Source organism: Oppia nitens, unplaced genomic scaffold (assembly GCF_028296485.1).
Source record: "Oppia nitens isolate AA-2021 unplaced genomic scaffold, nextdenovo-longstitch-racon4-pilon3 scaffold9_pilon_pilon_pilon, whole genome shotgun sequence".
NCBI classification, from domain to species: domain Eukaryota; kingdom Metazoa; phylum Arthropoda; class Arachnida; order Sarcoptiformes; family Oppiidae; genus Oppia; species Oppia nitens.
The window spans coordinates 2,581,933-2,599,412 of NW_026533253.1; the positions used below are offsets into that span (position 1 = coordinate 2,581,933).

A 17,480-nucleotide genomic window follows, 5' to 3' on the forward strand; every position below is an offset into this window, starting at 1 on the left:
AATGTTGTCAAACATTACACTTAATGTAAAGTATAGTAAATATAGTGAATATAATACTCAATACATTAAATGTAATACATTTACGTTAACAGTAAATACAATACATTTAATTTGTTTTAAATACTTATACAGTATTACACTGTACTGTATATAGACGTCATTATAGATTAGTTGTCAACATTGGCTGACAAATCAACTAACAGTTAATCAATTGATCCGATTGTCAACACATTAGTTATACCATAGTTTGCCATAACATTGATTGTATTGAATATCGTTTGGTTAAACACTTGTGTAAGTATTAACATAAATATCAATCAATACAATCATAAGATTTGTTTTTTATATTAAAAGCTTTATTTCTATTATTATCTCAAAATAAATCAATTGAATGAATAAAAGTAAAAATAAAGTTAAATATTATCTTTTATTTATAAATACTTGAATAAAATGTTAATTGTTTTAAATGTTTCATAAACAGTAAACAGTGAAAAAATGTCTTATCCATACCCGCCTCCCGATGCCATCAATAGTCAACCTGTATCGGGAGCACCGTATGTACCGTATCCGCCACCAAATAATACAATGTATGACAATTAGACTCAATTTAACAATGATTTAACTCGTGATATACTATCGTGTCTTCAATTTACTTACACTTAGGTATCCACCTCCAGGTATGCCCGGATATCCTGCACCACAAACTGGTGGTTACTCGATGCCAGGCTTTCAACCACAGCCACAACCGCCAGCAATGAATGTCGGTTACGGACAGCCACCACCACAACAGGGAGCAGGTATGACGACAATATTATTTAATTTTTGGTTATTAATGTAATAAATCAATTGGCAGAGCAATGGATGAACATTCCGATGGGTATACCTAACTGTCCCCCGGGTCTCGAATATCTGACACAAATCGATCAACTATTAGTTCATCAGAAAGTAGAACTTCTTGAGGGTTTGTCATACAAAAGATAATTTGCGGTAAAAATTTATTAAAACATATATTATTTAATAGCATTTGTCGGCTATGAAAGCGCTAACAAGTATTCAGTGAAGAATAGTTTGGGACAAAAAGTCTATCACGCAATTGAAGGTTAGGTCTTAAGGTAATGAAAGCTATTATTTATTATTAATTACAAAATTAGACAACGATTGCTGTACTCGAAACTGTTGCGGAAATATTCGTCCGTTTGATATGAAAATTCTGGACAACACTCAGCGTGAAGTCATTCACTTATATCGTCCGTTAAGATGTGACTCGTGTTTGTTTCCGTGTTGGCTACAGGTTGGCTATCCTTTAATTTATTTGTCACTACTTTTTAAATTAATGTTCATATAATGTATAATTTTTTTATAAAGAAATTAGAAGTGAGTGCTTCGGGTAATATAATTGGTTACATAACTCAAGAATGGAGTATATTTGTACCTAAATTTCGAGTGGAAAACTCTTTTGGTGAATGTGTACTCAGAATTGAAGGCAATTAATTCAAATGATTTATAATTTTAAAAAGACTAATAATAATCAAATTACCGGTAAATGTATTGTTAGGTCCCTTCTGTACATTCAGTATGTGCGGTGACGTAGAATTTCAGATACTTTCAAGAGACGGATCAGTTAATGTCGGAAAGATAACTAAACAATGGGCAGGTCTTATCAGAGAAGCCTTTACTGACGCCGGTATTTAATTAATTTGAATTATTATTATTATTATTGACTTTTTATATAAAATAAATAAAATTGTAGACCATTTTGGTATAACTTTTCCATTGGATTTGGACGTCAATATTAAAGCAGTGCTTTTAGGAGCATGTTTTCTAATTGTAAGTTTTGTAATTTTATTATTTTTTTAGTAATGTATTATTAATAAACTGTACTAATTTAATAGTATGTATTAAAATTGTATTACAAATAAATATAGGATTTTATGTTTTTCGAGAAGTCTAACAATAAAGAGAACGATCGATTGGGAATGTTTTAAGTGAATGTTTCAAAAATAATATCTAATATTTGATGTTTAAATTGTAATTGTAATACAATATTACAATTTTTAAAATTTATTCAATTTATTCAATTTATTATACGAAAAGAATCTCTGATTTTACAATTTTGACAAATTTATTATTATATAGACAATTAAGTATTTATTAATATCACTATAATTTTGCATTTATGAACAAAGGAATGGTATATTACACTAATGGTAAGTACTAGTAATGGATATTTAAAAATAGATTTTAAAATTATTATAATTAAATCTATATTTAAATTATTAGTCTCTCTATGATATTTTTTATGTAATTTTAGTAAAGTTAAAAAATGCCGTATTTCTTCAATTTTTTAGTATTGCTCTGAATTAAATTTAATTTGCGTTATTCTATGCAAAAATGGAAAAAAATTTAAATACTCAAAAATTGGTAAATGTTTTCTCAATTTACTGTATATTTTTAATACATATATTTTTGATTATATTCACATATTAAAGTTTTAAAAATAATCATAAATTAGATTTGCTTTAATTTGCTATACATTTTATAAATGATAACTATATTTGACACAATTCAATGTTGTATACCTATTGTAAAGCTTTAAACAGTGTTAATACTAAACGATTTCAACTGTATTATCTATTATGATAGTTATTTCAAATAATAATGTATTGTATAAATTGTATTTTATTTTTATATATATATACGATACAATATTTATTACAGTATTATTATATTATAATCAGAAAATTGTTTTATTACACTATATTAAAATAATTTGTATCTATAAAAATGATACTGATAAATTATTTAATTTATTGTATTTTCATAATTAAAATAAAATTTGAATCATATAATGAAAAATTATATTTTATTTATATTAATCAAATTATTACAAATTACGTATAAGTAAAAAATGAATTGAAAAAATTAGATAAAATTTTAAATCTTTATTTTATATTTCACTTAAATTATATTTTTGTCCCATAATATAAACAGATTTTATAAGTTCTGCTATTGACTAATAATAAGCTTTTATAATACAAAAATATCATTTAATAATTGGTTTCATACCAGTGCTAACATATAATTAAAAGCATTTTAACATATAATAAGTAAATATCTTAATATAATGTACAGTAGTTTATGATAATCATAGCTAATTATAATGGAATGAGTTATTTAAAAATAATCATAAAATCATAATAACTATTAATAGAATATTATAGTACAATATATTCAAATTATTTTGCATTATACAGTATTACAACCAATAAAACAATATTATTATTATCAGTAAATTAAAAATCTATACAATTAAGAGTCTCTGCTTTGATAAAACAATATATATCCGGATTCACTAGATTTCTGTGTATCACTGGGTAGACCATAGAAATCTTCAATAGTCGAGGCATCGATTTTGTCGACCAAATCGTCGTCAAAAAGCAACCAAAATCCAAATGACTTAACTATACTTATATAATGTCCCCGATTTGGTCCACTTCCGCAATGGATAACAACTGCCACGAGATCATAGAGTTTGTCATCACTTTCGACATTAGATGTCTTATTAAAGAGCCTTAACTCCAAAGGAAAGACCACTCTGTATGAGAGTTTTGTGTGTCTGTTCTGTGATTCAGTGTATTTGAATCTTTTGAGATGAAGTGCTAAAATCATTGGTAACTTCTTAATTCTCATCCGTTTCTGTGCCTCCTGTTTGGAGCAACACTTCTCACAGTAATACTTATGTTCTGAACTCAAAGTCTCAGTATTGCTGAACACTCGAAGACAATGTGTTATCGATGTATTTTGGTCGACATCGACACTCAGATCAAGAAAATCTTCATCTTTTGATGACAGGGATTCACAGTTGAGACAACGGGTCTCATTGGTGAGTGTGCCCTGAAATATGTCGCGAACCCAACACTGGTTGCTTTGATTGCAATTATTTGATGGATTGGCATTAATATTGGCATTAGTGCTAACATTTGTGTTGACATTGATGTTGGCATTAGTGGTAACATTGGTATTGCTATTAGTCTTTTCATTGTCCGGTGCCTGAAGAAGATCAGCAATGGTATTGAGAAGATAATTAAGAAACTCATGAGCGTCCTGTTGCATGTAATTGTCAAACACTTCATTCTCCTTTCGCAACCTTCCGATGAACTTCTTGGGCGCAACGGTTCCCGTCTTCTTCTTTTGTGTGGCAATATTGTGGAACAGATCGGCCAAACACGTCAATAGTGTCTCTTTGGTCTGGCGTTTATTGCGGGCCTTATAATCCAAGACCTTCTCCCGAAATGGTCGGCAAAAATAGAGGGCCTGTAATACACTGTTGCAGTAACACGTGTTACCGAAGTTGACCAGACCGAAGTAATGCTCATTTGCCGGGAACTGATCCGAACCAATCTCTTTCTCCAATTGGGAAGCATTTGCACCCATTGTCCGCACAATTCAAGTGACCAATTGCTTGACCAACAAATCGGACACACCTTTCACGCTATCAATCAATCAATCAAATCATTTTCATTGATAATCAATGTATGACTCAAACACTTGTTTACAAAACATTGCATAAAATACAGTATTATTCATAATATACAGTACAGTAAATATACAGTAAATGTTAATTTAATTTATACTCTAATAGCAATATATTAAGTACTCTATAGTATACTGTCTATAGAGTCTATACTGTATTTATGGTTCACTTTGTTTATAAGGAAGGAATTCCCAAATAAATGTTTAATAAAATAAAATAAACTTAATTTTGTTATTAATATATAGATTTATTTTAGAATAATTATTATTGTTTTATTTAAAAATTGCAATTTTATTATAATGTCACTAAACATAATAAAAATTGTTGTCAATCATAGGGTTACTGTATTTCTCTATGTATTAGTAATCGGGAAGACTCGGTAAATATACCTTAGTTTAGATTTTTTCAAAGTCAATACAGTTTTTAATACTATACACTGTATACAGTCATTAAAAATAAAAGGTATTATTAATAATATTAATATTGAATATATAAAATATCAACATTTATAATAATAATAGTAATCTTAATTAAATTAAATATTAAATTAAAACATTTAAATAAAATACTGTAGTTATGACACAAAATACGTCTTAAAATATTTCTGATAAAAAAACCAAATTATATAGAGTTCTGTAAATTAATAAAAATAATTTTATAGTATTTGGAAATACAGTTATAATACTGTATTAATATTTACAATCAATTTATTTACTTAAAGTACTTAATTACGAAAAAAAAATATTTCATCGATTTTATGTTTATTTATGATATCTAACTTATAAATGAAAAAAACTAGTATTTATTGTATTCTCTAAAAATATAAATCAAATATAAATCAAATATACAGTAGTTATGTAACAAATATAATATTGGAAATTGTGGTTCAGTTGTCAAAGAGTTTGACTGATTGACCACAAAAATAGAGGAAATTATAAATTTCAAAATAAATCTTATTATTAATTTATAAAATGTTATATTTTAGCAAATATTTAATGAATTAATAGCTTTATCTGTTTTATATATAACACATAAAAATACATTGAATTATCAGTTTTGTTATATCTTTATAATATATACTTAAAAATAATTAATAGAATTTATTAAAAGTATTACAAATAATACATTAAAATAATAAATATTTGTTTAATAACTTTTCAATGATATAACAGTTAAACATCGATACTAATGACAAAGTTTTACAACAAAAATATTACATGTAATACAATGTAAAGTATAATAATACAGGTATAATATGCAATACAGTGTATACAACATTTACATAAAATATAGAAATATTTAAAAACATATAAATAATAATAATAATTAATAAAATAATAATTGCCTAACACTTGTTTAAATATTATCTATATTATTGGTATTTATAAGCATATTATTGTTTTATAATACAATTTATATAAATTTAGTTTTTATGGAAATGTATTTATTGTTTAAAATATGTATTTATATGCCGTTTATGTAAAACTAGAGTATATATTGTTAAATGATTTCATTATATGATTCGCATTGATATTGAATTTTACTGATCGGTATAAATATCTATAACACATATACTGTATGTAAATCTTATTTTCATTTATATATTAATATTAAGATTTTATTTATCGACATTTGACGACAAAACAAAAATATTTCATATTATAATAAAAAATAATAATTAAATATGTGACCTAAAAATTATTTAAACTTTTAATTGAGTGAAAAAATATTTATATTAAATTAAAATAAATATTTGAAATACTTAATTTTGCAAAACCGGTAATAAGCAAACAATTCAATATCAATAATATTTGGTTTAATTTTTAAGATATTTAAACAATTTAAAGATACTTAAAAATATATAGTTAATGAAGATTACACAATAAAATACCTAATTTTGATACATAAGATTAATGAAAACATTTTTATTAAATCATAATCAAAAACATGTTAAATGTTTGATCCTTTTGTTCATATTTTGGTAATTGTTTAACAATTTATACCGTAATAATGATATCTTATCAATCAGTTATGTATTTGATCTCAAATGAAATAACTTTAAATGTATTGAATTTAAATCTGAATATAACATATCAATTATCTATAATATATAATATATAGTAGATTGACATTTGTTAGCAAAATTATATTCATAATAATTGATTGTTTAGTAAATGATAGTCATCTATAAGCCTCTATAAGTTATAGACTATAACTTTCCGCTACTTTAATAGAGTTATCTATACGAAAGGCAATACATTAATAACTGTATAAATATTATTACATTTAAAAAGTTAATAGAAATTATTTAATGCATAAAAGTATAAACAAAACTATTTAAATATATATATATAAAAAATGATATATAATTAAATAATTGCATAATTGATACGAATAGATAATTTTGATGTAATTATTAAAAACTTAATAATCATATGAATGTCTCATTGAATAGCTATACAATTATTGTTATTATTATTATAATTATTATACATATGAACGACAAGTTTATAACTTATGATATATAAGATGGAAGTGTAATATAATTATTGAAATACATTGAAAATACTGAGCACTGACTGCACATTCAAATGCTTTACAATTCAGAGCTATGAATATAATCTCATTGTAAATACCAGAGGCTGTCATACAGTTTACACAATTTGTTATCATTTTAATAATTTTATATTAATAATTAAACGATTTAATAATTATTAAAAATTTGAAAACTATGTTAGAATTAATAATATAAATATAAAATATTATAAAAATATAATAAAACTGATAAAACTAATAAAACTATAAAAGTATTAAGATTGAGATATGACTGTATAGATCAACATTCCTGAAATATTTGTGTACATCATTGAGGGCTACATTGAATGATAAATATAAATAGATTATATTGGACTCACTGTAGTTAATTGATATAGATTTTAATATAATGATAGTACTGTATGTTATAGTATATGATGAGACAGTGATCAATGTATTGACAATAGACTAGTGTTGTGTACATTTGATGGCATAACTAAACGCTTGTAAACTATGATTTAAATAACAATATTTTTATTTACTTTAATTTCATCTCATTTTTCGTTTTATTTTTATTATTCAATTGTTTTTCCGTTTATTTCAGTTTACAATTCATTAATTAATTTTAATAAAAATTTTATTTATATAAATAATGAATAATAAAAGCAAAAAAATCAACGGAAATAACAGTAATGCTATGCAAACAGTGACCACTTATTTGACACCAATGGGCCCGAAGTCGACCTCAAGTACGAAATATTTACCCAATTGGTCACAAAATGAGATATTAATTTATTTGTATTTGGTTTTGTATTTTGCAGACAATAGCGTCAAACAGAGCTCTTCTGGCAGTGAAACGGATGTCTCGACGTCGACATCAATTGAAAACTTGACTCCTGAGGAACGGTATGTTCTCCGAAACGGTGTCCGACAGGAACCACAAGGAGAGGAGGCCTTTATATCGGCGACTCCTTTGATGGACACAATATCTCTTAATAATACTCTAATAATACATCACAACAAATCATTGGATGGATTGCAATATCAATCTGTGTCACCACTTCTGTACGGACAACGTATTAATAACAATATTAATGACACCAACAATAATAATAGCAATAACTTAAATAATAGTAATAATAATAATATAATAAATTGTAATAATAATAATAATAATAATAATAATATAAATGATATGACAAATAAAGGTCAATCAATGACTACAATAACATCACAATCGGCATCGATATTGTCGACAAACAAAAGTAATTCACATATCAATAATGTGTTAATTAGGACCAAATCGCCTCCTAATCTTCAATTAAGTCCCACCCGAACATCGAGTTGCGAATCAGTTCCTTCGAGTCCTAATGCTTTTAATAGAGCTCTTCTTCAACACTTCCAGTTGAATAATTCGGGTATTGAAAACATGTCGGGATTGCAACAACCAATGCTTACAAATTACTTGAACTCATTGTCCAATCATTGGAAGAATGGTAACGAGTCTTTAAACAATTACGATATCTTCAAACACAACTTACATTTGCCGCCACCACCAGAGTATGAGAGACAATGGAGTAACTCGAGTCCTAACTCTGTCTCAACTTCAGCATCTAATTCAACGACACCTGAATCAAAATCTGTTGAGAACCTGCCGACATCCCGATCCCATCCGGATCTGACTAAATTCGACGAAATAGCACTCAAAGAAACCAAATGTAATAACGATATGATTCCCAAATACAATATGATTGAAATGTTAAGCGCTGAGAACGCGGCCCTAAAAACAGAGTTAGAGCTCTATTATAAAAAAGTGCTTAAACTTCAAAAGGTTTATATTATTAATTTATTAAATGTTTTATAAATTATTTATATTTTAATATAACAATTGAATTAATTTAATAATAGTTTGAGATTGAGATACAAAAAGTACATCAATCGCATGAAGATCTTATGAGATCTTCTGAAAAGAAAGAGAAGTTAGAGCGAGTCATAAGATATAAGTTGGAAATCGATGTCAGAAGACTACAGGATCAGAACAGAGATCTTAAAAGTACTTTAATATTATCATAAAATATCATTTTTTTAAAAATTAAATTGTTTTTACAGTTCAATTTGAAAGTGCTTTGTCTCATATTTCAAAACGACCGGTAAGTGATTTGATTTAATTGTTTAAAATTTGTTTTAATTATATCGATAATTATTTCTAACAAATAGATAAGCGAATCACTGGATGATAGTGAGCTTAAGAAAGAGATTGGAAAAAGAGATGTATTGATTGCACAATTGCTTTCACAAAGTATTTATTTGAAAATTATTTTTAAATAAACAAATATTTTAATTATTTTTATCCTTTTTTAGATAAAGAGCTTCTTAACGATAAAGAAAGACAAGATATTGAATTACAGGCTCAGAGATTAACACTTGAAGAACAACGCAATCATATCGACATTTTGGACAGTGCTTTGATGAGCACTCAAAACAATGTCATTAGATTAGAAACAGAGGTTTTAAACATTGGGTTATAAGTTATGACTTTTAATTAAAACAATGATTTATTTTTTTCAATAGTGTCGCAAAAAGCAGGCATATGAAGAAAGAGCGGTACAATTACAAAAGGCTTTATCTAATTTACAATTGGCTAGCGATAGGAGGCTTACTATGGAAAAGAGGGCCCGAAATCATTTAGAGAATGAAATCGATGGATTAAAAAAGCAATTGTCTGGTAATAAATCTGGAAACAAACCGGAGAATGAATTTGAAGACATGAAAAAAGTTATTCGTGATTACGAAGAAAAGATAATTTCATTGGAAACTGAGGTCACAAAATGGGAGCAGAAATATCTTGAAGAATGCACTCTTAGGTCTATTGAAGTCAGTGCTGCGTCGGCACCAAAGTAAGTGATAGTATTTTAAATAATTAAAAATGAATTATGTATTCAAAGATATGTTGTGATAATTATATACAGAGACGCAAAAATTGCAGCCCTTGAGCGCACTTCTCAAGAAAGCGAGAAATTAATTCTTGAAGCAAGAAGTGAAAGACTTAAACATATGGATGAGTTACATGTGGCCAACAAAAAGAATGCCGAATTCGAGGGCAGAGTTAAGGACATGGAGTCTAAATTGGCTGAAAAGGATGCTATGATTAAAGTGTTGAGACAACACTCACAGGACAAGGACGCTGTTCTTCATAAGACTGTTTTGGCTCAACGGATGCCCAACAGACACGGCCGCTCTGCCAGCACTATGGGACTCACATCGACTACTAGTTCCCATTCGACTCAATCAAGTACTCAGTTATCAACCATACGATCGAAAAGAGAAGAGTTGACACAAAGCAGTTGTCAAACGAATGAAACGAATTCACAAAACGAATCCAACGAATCAAATAAAATGAATCTCAATCTCGAAGAACAACTCAAACAAATAGATTCTCGACTAACGAACAAAGTATGTGTTGATTTGCATGAAGACTACCGTAACTGTCAATTAAATTGTTGATAATTTGATATTTATTTTTATCATTTAGGACTCAATTATAAGAGCTCTTCGATCAGAAAAAGAACGATATCCTAATCATTATACTAATAATTGGAGACTTTAATAGTTACGACATTTTCTATATTTTATTTTCTGTATTTGTCTGTAAATTATGTCAATACATATATTTTTGACTGTATTTAATGCTAAATACTATTATATTATAATATTGTGGTATATATTGTAAATCAAACAAACGCTTTGATCCACATTTGTGCCAATCTTTTGTTAATAACTTATATTCAAATTTGTATATTTATTATATTGCAATATTGCCTTATATTATAAAAATATATATTTAAATGAATAAATTAAATTATAAATAAAATTAATGCCATTTTGATTGTCCTGTATGTCTATAGCCCTGACAGTGGGCACCGGTATGTTAGTTGAGATAAGTTTATGACTTGAAATCATTTAATACCCGAACACAAGTCGACGCATGCGTTCAATAGACACAACAAACTTGAGTTTTATTATTACATAACTAATGATAACATGAATTACATTACAATCTAAATGAGTTGTCAATGGAGTCAAACACTAATTTAGTTAACGGTTTGAATCATTCAAACCATAAGACATTCAATGATCAAAGTCTTAACAATGAAGACAACAATGATATTAATGAGTTAAACACAAGACTTACACAAACTGAAGACAAGTTAACCAAATTTAAGACATTAGCCGTCAAATTAAAGAAAGAGCTCAACGAAACCAAAGAGCAGGTAATTGTCATCAATGGTAAACATTATGACATTCATTGTGTTTAATATCATAGCATTTATACCGTTATGTAATTGATTTGATTCAATCATATAGTGGTCACACCTATAGACTATAGGCTATAGTTATCATGTTTTAATGCAATGCCTATAATAATAATATTATAATAATTTGTTGGTTTAAAAAATATGCAAATTATGTGTCAATTGATTGCTTAACAGTAATGTTTTGCCAACAATTATACATAAAATGCAATACTATTTCATTGATTTATTTTCAAATGTTAAATATTTTTATTATATTTTGATTAATAAACTATTTTTCATTTTAAAAAGCTGTCGAAATCGATATCTGATTGCAATGAACTTAAATGTCAACTTAAAGGACACGAAAAGGAGAAGACCTCTCAATCATATCAACAGTTGTTCCGCAACTTTCAGGTATTGTTTGAATTAAAAAAAAATGTTTTAAAAAATGAATTGATTTTCTTTCAAAAGGGTTTGCAAACAGAATACGACAAAATCCAAGACGAAAGCGATTCATTAAATTTGAAGAATAAGGAACTGGAAAGAGATTTAAACAATGCTATCACTCAGTTGACCACAACTAGAGAGGAATTGGCCGAATCTAAACAAGACATCGAGTCTTATAAATCTAATATCAATTCATTGAAAGAAGAGATTCAATCATTGGAAGCAAAGAAACGAGAATTTGAATCAAAAATTATTGTTTTGGAGAACGACTTGGATTTGGAGCGCAAACGAAATGTGGCCAACACTGGGTTGGGACAGACTATTAGTGAATTGCGGCACCAATTGGATGAAAAAACCACAGAAATCATAGATCTAAGCGATAAATTAGAAAATTCAAGCCATGAAAGCAAAATGTTTGAACAGATCAGTAGTGATAGGGATAGACTGTTGAGTAGAGTTGAGAATTTAGAAAAAGATAATAAATTTCTTAATGAAGACATTAACAAATATAAGGAAACATTGGAAACACAGTTATCTGAGTTAGAAGACTATAAAATTAAATGCTGTCAATGGACGGCACAAATGCAAACATTGCAATTGCAATCAAACACTAACAGTGAAACCTATAGTATTACTGTTAAGAACTTAGAGACTAAAGTCAATGATTTGCAACAACATATCAGTGATCTTGAAGTGGATCTTAAAGACAAAGATCACAAGTTTGAAGAATACAAACATCGAGTTTGTAAAGTTCTTAAACAACAAAATGATGTCCAAACTAATGAAGTGAACACTCAGTATATGCAAGAACTAAAAACACAAATCGATGATTTGACTCAACAATTGAATACTATTAGGTATTAAACAGATTATCGGATTTAAATTACGGTAATACTCATCTATGCTTTTAAAATTTTGTGATTTAGAGATCAATTGGATGTGACTTTGCGTGAAAAAGAAAGTTTAGAGAAAACATTATCTCAACTGAATTCTAGTCATAATCTATTAAAAAATCAAATGATTGAATACAATACTTTAAAGGAAAGGTATGTAAATTTTATTTTTTATTATACTATTATTGAAATTATCAAACAATATATTTGCTGCATAAATGAATAATTCAAATTTTAGAAAATAGTTTATAATATTTGTAAAAAAGTATAGATAATGTTAACCTAATTAGTGTATTGGATATACAGTATAATGAAGTGTTTCTAAGTGTATCCCAAAGTAATTAGTTTATTATATGAATATTATAAATGTTATAAATGAAAAAATAAAAACTATTTTAAAGAGGATTTGTTTGGAAATTTGTATAAATGTGATCATCAGATCCAATATGGCGTCATTTAATAGTACGGTAATTATAATGTGAATTAAAGAATTGCTATAACACTACTAACTAATAATATTAAATTGAATAATTCAATCAGTTAGTAGAGTTTACTAAACTTTAATTACCGGTAAATATAATTAAAACATCTAACCAGACACAATTGATAAAAAATGTTGGAATTTTATTGCAAATTAATTTTTTATTAATTTTAATAGTAAATTAAATATTTATTTCTATTTTGATTAATGAGGAAAAATTATATAAAAAATTTATTTATTAAAAAATATCATTTAAAATTCACACAAACGAGTTATACAAATTGTTAAACTTATTTATTATTAAAAATATGAAACTTTGACTAAATTAATTCAAAACTATAGTTAAATTAACGGTTAATTTAGCATGATACTTTAACATTGTATAATAAGTTGGCTATTTTTGTTGTTAGAAGTTTTGGCTAGAATTAGTAAAGTATTTATAAATTATATGTTTATAAATTTATCCATATATTTTTCATGCGTTTTATTTAATATAAAAAATAATTACCGATAACTATTAAAGAAAATATAAAACAATTATATCAAATATACTTAATCTATTGTATACTAAATTTTGAGTTCAGATATATTTTATCTAAAAAAGCTATCAAGAATATTAATTCCCATTAATTTTAATGAATATTAAAATAACTGTTATTTCTAGTATTTTAGTGGTTATTATTATTAATTTTTTATATTATTTTATATAAAATTTAAAAAATAGCCCATTACAATACTTACAATTATATTAATCATTAATTTGCATTTTTATTTTACTAAATTTTATTATTAATTTTATATTTATAAATAATTAGATTAAATGAATATAAGACTAACAACGAAAAACTCAAATCCCTATCTCGTGAGCTACAGTTAACTCTCGTTAATGATCGCAAAGAAAGTCAACTTAAACATAAGGTTTGTATTTTGATTATTAATTAGTCATATAATTTGTATAGTTTACGACAATTTTATTGATTTATTGTTTTATATATATATATATATTGAATATTTCAAATTTATAATAAATTTTGTTATGTATTTTAGAAAGAGTTAACTGATTTGGAGGATAATAATAATAAAAATATTATATCACTTGAGACGCAACTAAATGATATGAAAAATGAAGTGAAAGAATTAAAACATGAAATGAATAGATATTCACATCAAACAAGCATTCAATCAATTGAGTCTTCAAACAAATTACAACAATCATTGACTAATTTAGATGATTTAGATAGTATTGAAACAATTTCCATCTCAGAAAAAGTATTAAATTAAAATTTCTTATTTTAGTTAAATATTTTATATGTTTAATAAATTGGTTGTTTCATAGAAAGCATCGACATCTCCCACATCAATAGTATCCAATGTATTGCAAGATATACTTTATAATAATGAATCGCAAGAATTTAATCGTAAATATTTTTTTTAAATTAGATAATTTTATTAGCGGTAAATTAATTTTACATTTGATTAATATAGACAGTAATCAAGATTTTACAAAACATTTAACATTCGCTCAAAATAAAGTTGAAAAATTAACTCAGGTTTGACTATTAGCAGAATAAATAGATTAAAAATCATTAAATTATAGATTTTTTGATTTAAAATAAATTATTTTATTTACAGCTTTTAGAAGACAGTGAAAGTAATAATATATTAATTAGTGAACAAAATAGAGTTCTTAAAGAAGAGATCCGACGACTCGAGAGAAGTATTGAAAGGACAGAAGTGGCTAACAATTTGGAGTATTTGAAGAATGTTGTCGTAAAGGTATCATTGATTTGAATCGTTTATATATATGCCTCTAATTCTTATGATATGATACTTAATATACCATTAAATTATTTAATAGTTTATTACATTAAACGGTGAACAAGAAAGACAGCGTCTAATTCCAGTTTTGGCTACAATTCTTAAGTTAAGTCCTGAAGAGCAGAATTTATTCCAAACGTTTACATCAGTTGATCCAAATTCTAGCTCAAGTAATAGTCGGTGGACTGACTATCTTTACCATTGGAATAGTGATCCTAAATTATAGCAATCATCTGTGATCTAATGTTTTAAGACATTTTTAAAAATAATTATTATTAAATAATGTTTGTCATTATCCTTTTTTGCAATATTGTTTTATTATTATTTTTATTAATACTTTATTATATATCTGCAAATAAATTATTTTTACAATTATTTAATAAAAATCTCATTTAATATACAGTACTTTTCTGTTTTAGACTATTTGTTTTCCTTCGATAATGATTTTTGATTCTAAAAATTAAATATTTATTATAATCAAGAGTTTGGATTAAAATATTGTTCAAATCTTAATGCTTTAAAGTTTGGATCGTTTGAAGTAATTCTAAATACTTGACCACTATTTTTATATTCATCTTTGCCTTCATTTCCAGAAGTGACAAACAATTGATTCATATTTGGACCGCCAAAAGCAACTGATGTCGTTAGAGGCGACGGAATTGTTATTGAATTTATTACATTTCCTAATAAATTGTAAAATTAGTCAAAAATTGATAATTAACTTATTATTATTATTATTATATAATTTAATACCTGATTCGACATCGATTTGAACAACTCTTGATCCACCGTATAATGCCGTCCAAAGATATCCTTTAACATCGATAGTCAAGCCATCGGGATATTCATTGCTTTTGAAGTAATCACTTGTCTTGATGTTTACAAAAATCGTTTTATTGCTTATTAATCCATTTTGCAGATCATAATCAAAGACATAAATCTTTTGGTCTTCAGAATCATTAAAATAAAGTTTCGTATAGTTTTGATTCCAAGTCATACCATTAGAAATGGTAAATCCTTCTGACATTTTAATCATCCGATTCTTTTCAAATTTATAAAGATTACCCATTTTAGCTACAATACCATTGGATCCATTGACAACACTTCCAATCCATAGTCGACCCCTTCCATCAATTTTTCCGTCGTTGAAACGTTCTTTGCCTTCAATTGGTAATGCAATCGATGCCAACATTTCTTGATTGCCATTTCTAGTGTCATATTTAATGATTTGGTTGCTTAGAGTTATTAACAAAATATCTGAATTGTCTTCATAAGGAATAACAATAGTAACCAAATCTTTGAGTTGATATGTCTTTGTTTTACTATTTTTAATGTCAAATTGATGAATATCACCAACAAATGCATCGACAAAATAGACATTTTGATGTTTATGATCCCAAAAAGGACCCTCAGCTAAATGGTATTTAGTATCACTAATTGGTTCCACTGTTAATGACATCTTCTACACACTAATTATTACTGTAATCCAACACTTATTATATTATATTATATTATATAAACCCTACTCTACTGTATAATCAAGAGTCAGATAACACCTTATTTGAAACAAATTGATAATTCATTTCATTTGACGTCAATCAACAAACTTTTTAACTTAAGTCTAACCAATAATTATTAATAAATTTAATAAATATATACTAACTAATCACAACAATACTTTATATAATATAAATAAGTTTAATAACCTAAATATCTAAGTGTACCTGGATAATTTAGAAAATTCAACTAATTTTATATTTATTTTAAATCAATAGTTTTCAAATAAAATTATACTAAATTATAATAAATTTTACAGAAAAAACTGCACATAAAAACTTACTAAAGTATATCATATGTCACTAAAATTCATTGTTGTATAAAAAATGTTTTGATTTTCAGTACAGTGTAGCTATAAAAAACATTTATATATTTTATTTTAAAAACCAATTTTTAGTACCAATTTTATAATGTCCAAAAATATAATATCAATATATCAGTATAAATTATACAGTATATAGCCTGGATATTAGTAAAAATTTATAATACAGTTGAGTATAAGCATAATTTTATTTGGGAATTGCATATACAGTATACTGATTTAGAAAATATACCGTAAATTATATGATATATAATTAGTTGAATATACGGTATAATAACAATTATGCTATAAATATATCAAACCTATGTATGTACTGTATAATACATGTGTTTAAATTATAATAAATAACATTTTTATTTTTTAAATAAAATATATACTGTAGTAAATTATGATACTGTATAAAGTTATACAAATATATGGGTAAACTATGAATTGAAATCTATAAAAACTTGAGCACTTTTACAAGTTATTTAATAGTAAACTTTGTTGATTAATATAAATGTCGACTATTTTAAACTTTTATATTATTATTGTAGAGAAGAATATACATAATATACATAATTTTAGATAAAATAAATTTTATTACAGTATTATAATT

The 17,480-nt window shown here is 25.9% G+C and overlaps 5 protein-coding genes across 5 annotated transcripts; 3 read left to right on the forward strand and 2 right to left on the reverse strand.

Moving 5' to 3' along the window:
- The first annotated feature begins 124 nt into the window (after positions 1–124).
- Positions 125–2,004, forward strand: LOC128964511 (phospholipid scramblase 2-like). Its single transcript, XM_054311124.1, has 10 exons — positions 125–294; positions 482–587; positions 664–797; positions 854–961; positions 1,022–1,099; positions 1,152–1,291; positions 1,366–1,483; positions 1,556–1,684; positions 1,751–1,827; positions 1,926–2,004. The coding sequence occupies exons 2-10, from the start codon at positions 496–498 to the stop codon at positions 1,983–1,985; spliced, it is 936 nt and encodes a 311-aa protein (XP_054167099.1). The 5' UTR covers positions 125–294; positions 482–495; the 3' UTR covers positions 1,986–2,004.
- Positions 2,005–3,253: 1,249 nt separating this feature from the next.
- On the reverse strand, positions 3,254–4,602 carry LOC128964872 (ubiquitin carboxyl-terminal hydrolase 46-like). The gene has a single exon (XM_054311523.1). The coding sequence runs from the start codon at positions 4,432–4,434 to the stop codon at positions 3,310–3,312; it is 1,125 nt and encodes a 374-aa protein (XP_054167498.1). The 5' UTR covers positions 4,435–4,602; the 3' UTR covers positions 3,254–3,309.
- Positions 4,603–7,506: 2,904 nt separating this feature from the next.
- On the forward strand, positions 7,507–10,681 carry LOC128964761 (angiomotin-like). Its single transcript, XM_054311397.1, has 10 exons — positions 7,507–7,818; positions 7,891–8,225; positions 8,274–8,900; positions 8,978–9,122; positions 9,179–9,219; positions 9,287–9,368; positions 9,431–9,576; positions 9,641–9,966; positions 10,039–10,522; positions 10,602–10,681. Exons 1-10 carry the CDS (start codon positions 7,722–7,724, stop codon positions 10,674–10,676), a joined length of 2,358 nt encoding a protein of 785 aa, XP_054167372.1. The 5' UTR covers positions 7,507–7,721; the 3' UTR covers positions 10,677–10,681.
- Positions 10,682–11,077: 396 nt separating this feature from the next.
- On the forward strand, positions 11,078–15,233 carry LOC128964871 (GRIP and coiled-coil domain-containing protein 2-like). The gene is made up of 10 exons (XM_054311522.1): positions 11,078–11,340; positions 11,674–11,778; positions 11,836–12,668; positions 12,738–12,857; positions 14,001–14,103; positions 14,233–14,454; positions 14,522–14,603; positions 14,671–14,735; positions 14,818–14,961; positions 15,044–15,233. Exons 1-10 carry the CDS (start codon positions 11,143–11,145, stop codon positions 15,227–15,229), a joined length of 2,058 nt encoding a protein of 685 aa, XP_054167497.1. The 5' UTR covers positions 11,078–11,142; the 3' UTR covers positions 15,230–15,233.
- A 205-nt stretch (positions 15,234–15,438) lies between these two features.
- LOC128964560 (putative sugar lactone lactonase YvrE) lies at positions 15,439–16,492 on the reverse strand. Its single transcript, XM_054311185.1, has 2 exons — positions 15,757–16,492; positions 15,439–15,686 (listed from the first exon to the last, which is right to left on the reverse strand). The coding sequence occupies exons 1-2, from the start codon at positions 16,460–16,462 to the stop codon at positions 15,481–15,483; spliced, it is 912 nt and encodes a 303-aa protein (XP_054167160.1). The 5' UTR covers positions 16,463–16,492; the 3' UTR covers positions 15,439–15,480.
- Between the last annotated feature and the right edge of the window lie 988 nt (positions 16,493–17,480).

Excerpts from the sequence above, each read along its gene's own strand:
- LOC128964872 (XM_054311523.1), bottom strand. The coding sequence starts at position 4,434 with ATGGGTGCAAATGCTTCCCAATTGGAGAAAGAGATTGGTTCGGATCAG.
- LOC128964560 (XM_054311185.1), bottom strand. The coding sequence starts at position 16,462 with ATGTCATTAACAGTGGAACCAATTAGTGATACTAAATACCATTTAGCT. Across the intron at positions 15,687-15,756 it reads TCAAATCGATGTCGAATCAG|GAAATGTAATAAATTCAATA; the intron begins GTATTAAATTAT and ends ACAATTTATTAG.
- LOC128964511 (XM_054311124.1), top strand. The coding sequence starts at position 496 with ATGTCTTATCCATACCCGCCTCCCGATGCCATCAATAGTCAACCTGTA. Across the intron at positions 1,685-1,750 it reads AGAAGCCTTTACTGACGCCG|ACCATTTTGGTATAACTTTT; the intron begins GTATTTAATTAA and ends ATAAAATTGTAG. Across the intron at positions 1,828-1,925 it reads TAGGAGCATGTTTTCTAATT|GATTTTATGTTTTTCGAGAA; the intron begins GTAAGTTTTGTA and ends AAATAAATATAG.
- LOC128964761 (XM_054311397.1), top strand. The coding sequence starts at position 7,722 with ATGAATAATAAAAGCAAAAAAATCAACGGAAATAACAGTAATGCTATG. Across the intron at positions 8,226-8,273 it reads ATAATAATAATATAATAAAT|AAAGGTCAATCAATGACTAC; the intron begins TGTAATAATAAT and ends GATATGACAAAT. Across the intron at positions 9,577-9,640 it reads TCATTAGATTAGAAACAGAG|TGTCGCAAAAAGCAGGCATA; the intron begins GTTTTAAACATT and ends TTTTTTCAATAG.
- LOC128964871 (XM_054311522.1), top strand. The coding sequence starts at position 11,143 with ATGGAGTCAAACACTAATTTAGTTAACGGTTTGAATCATTCAAACCAT. Across the intron at positions 12,858-14,000 it reads TACAATACTTTAAAGGAAAG|ATTAAATGAATATAAGACTA; the intron begins GTATGTAAATTT and ends ATAAATAATTAG. Across the intron at positions 14,455-14,521 it reads CAATTTCCATCTCAGAAAAA|AAAGCATCGACATCTCCCAC; the intron begins GTATTAAATTAA and ends GTTGTTTCATAG.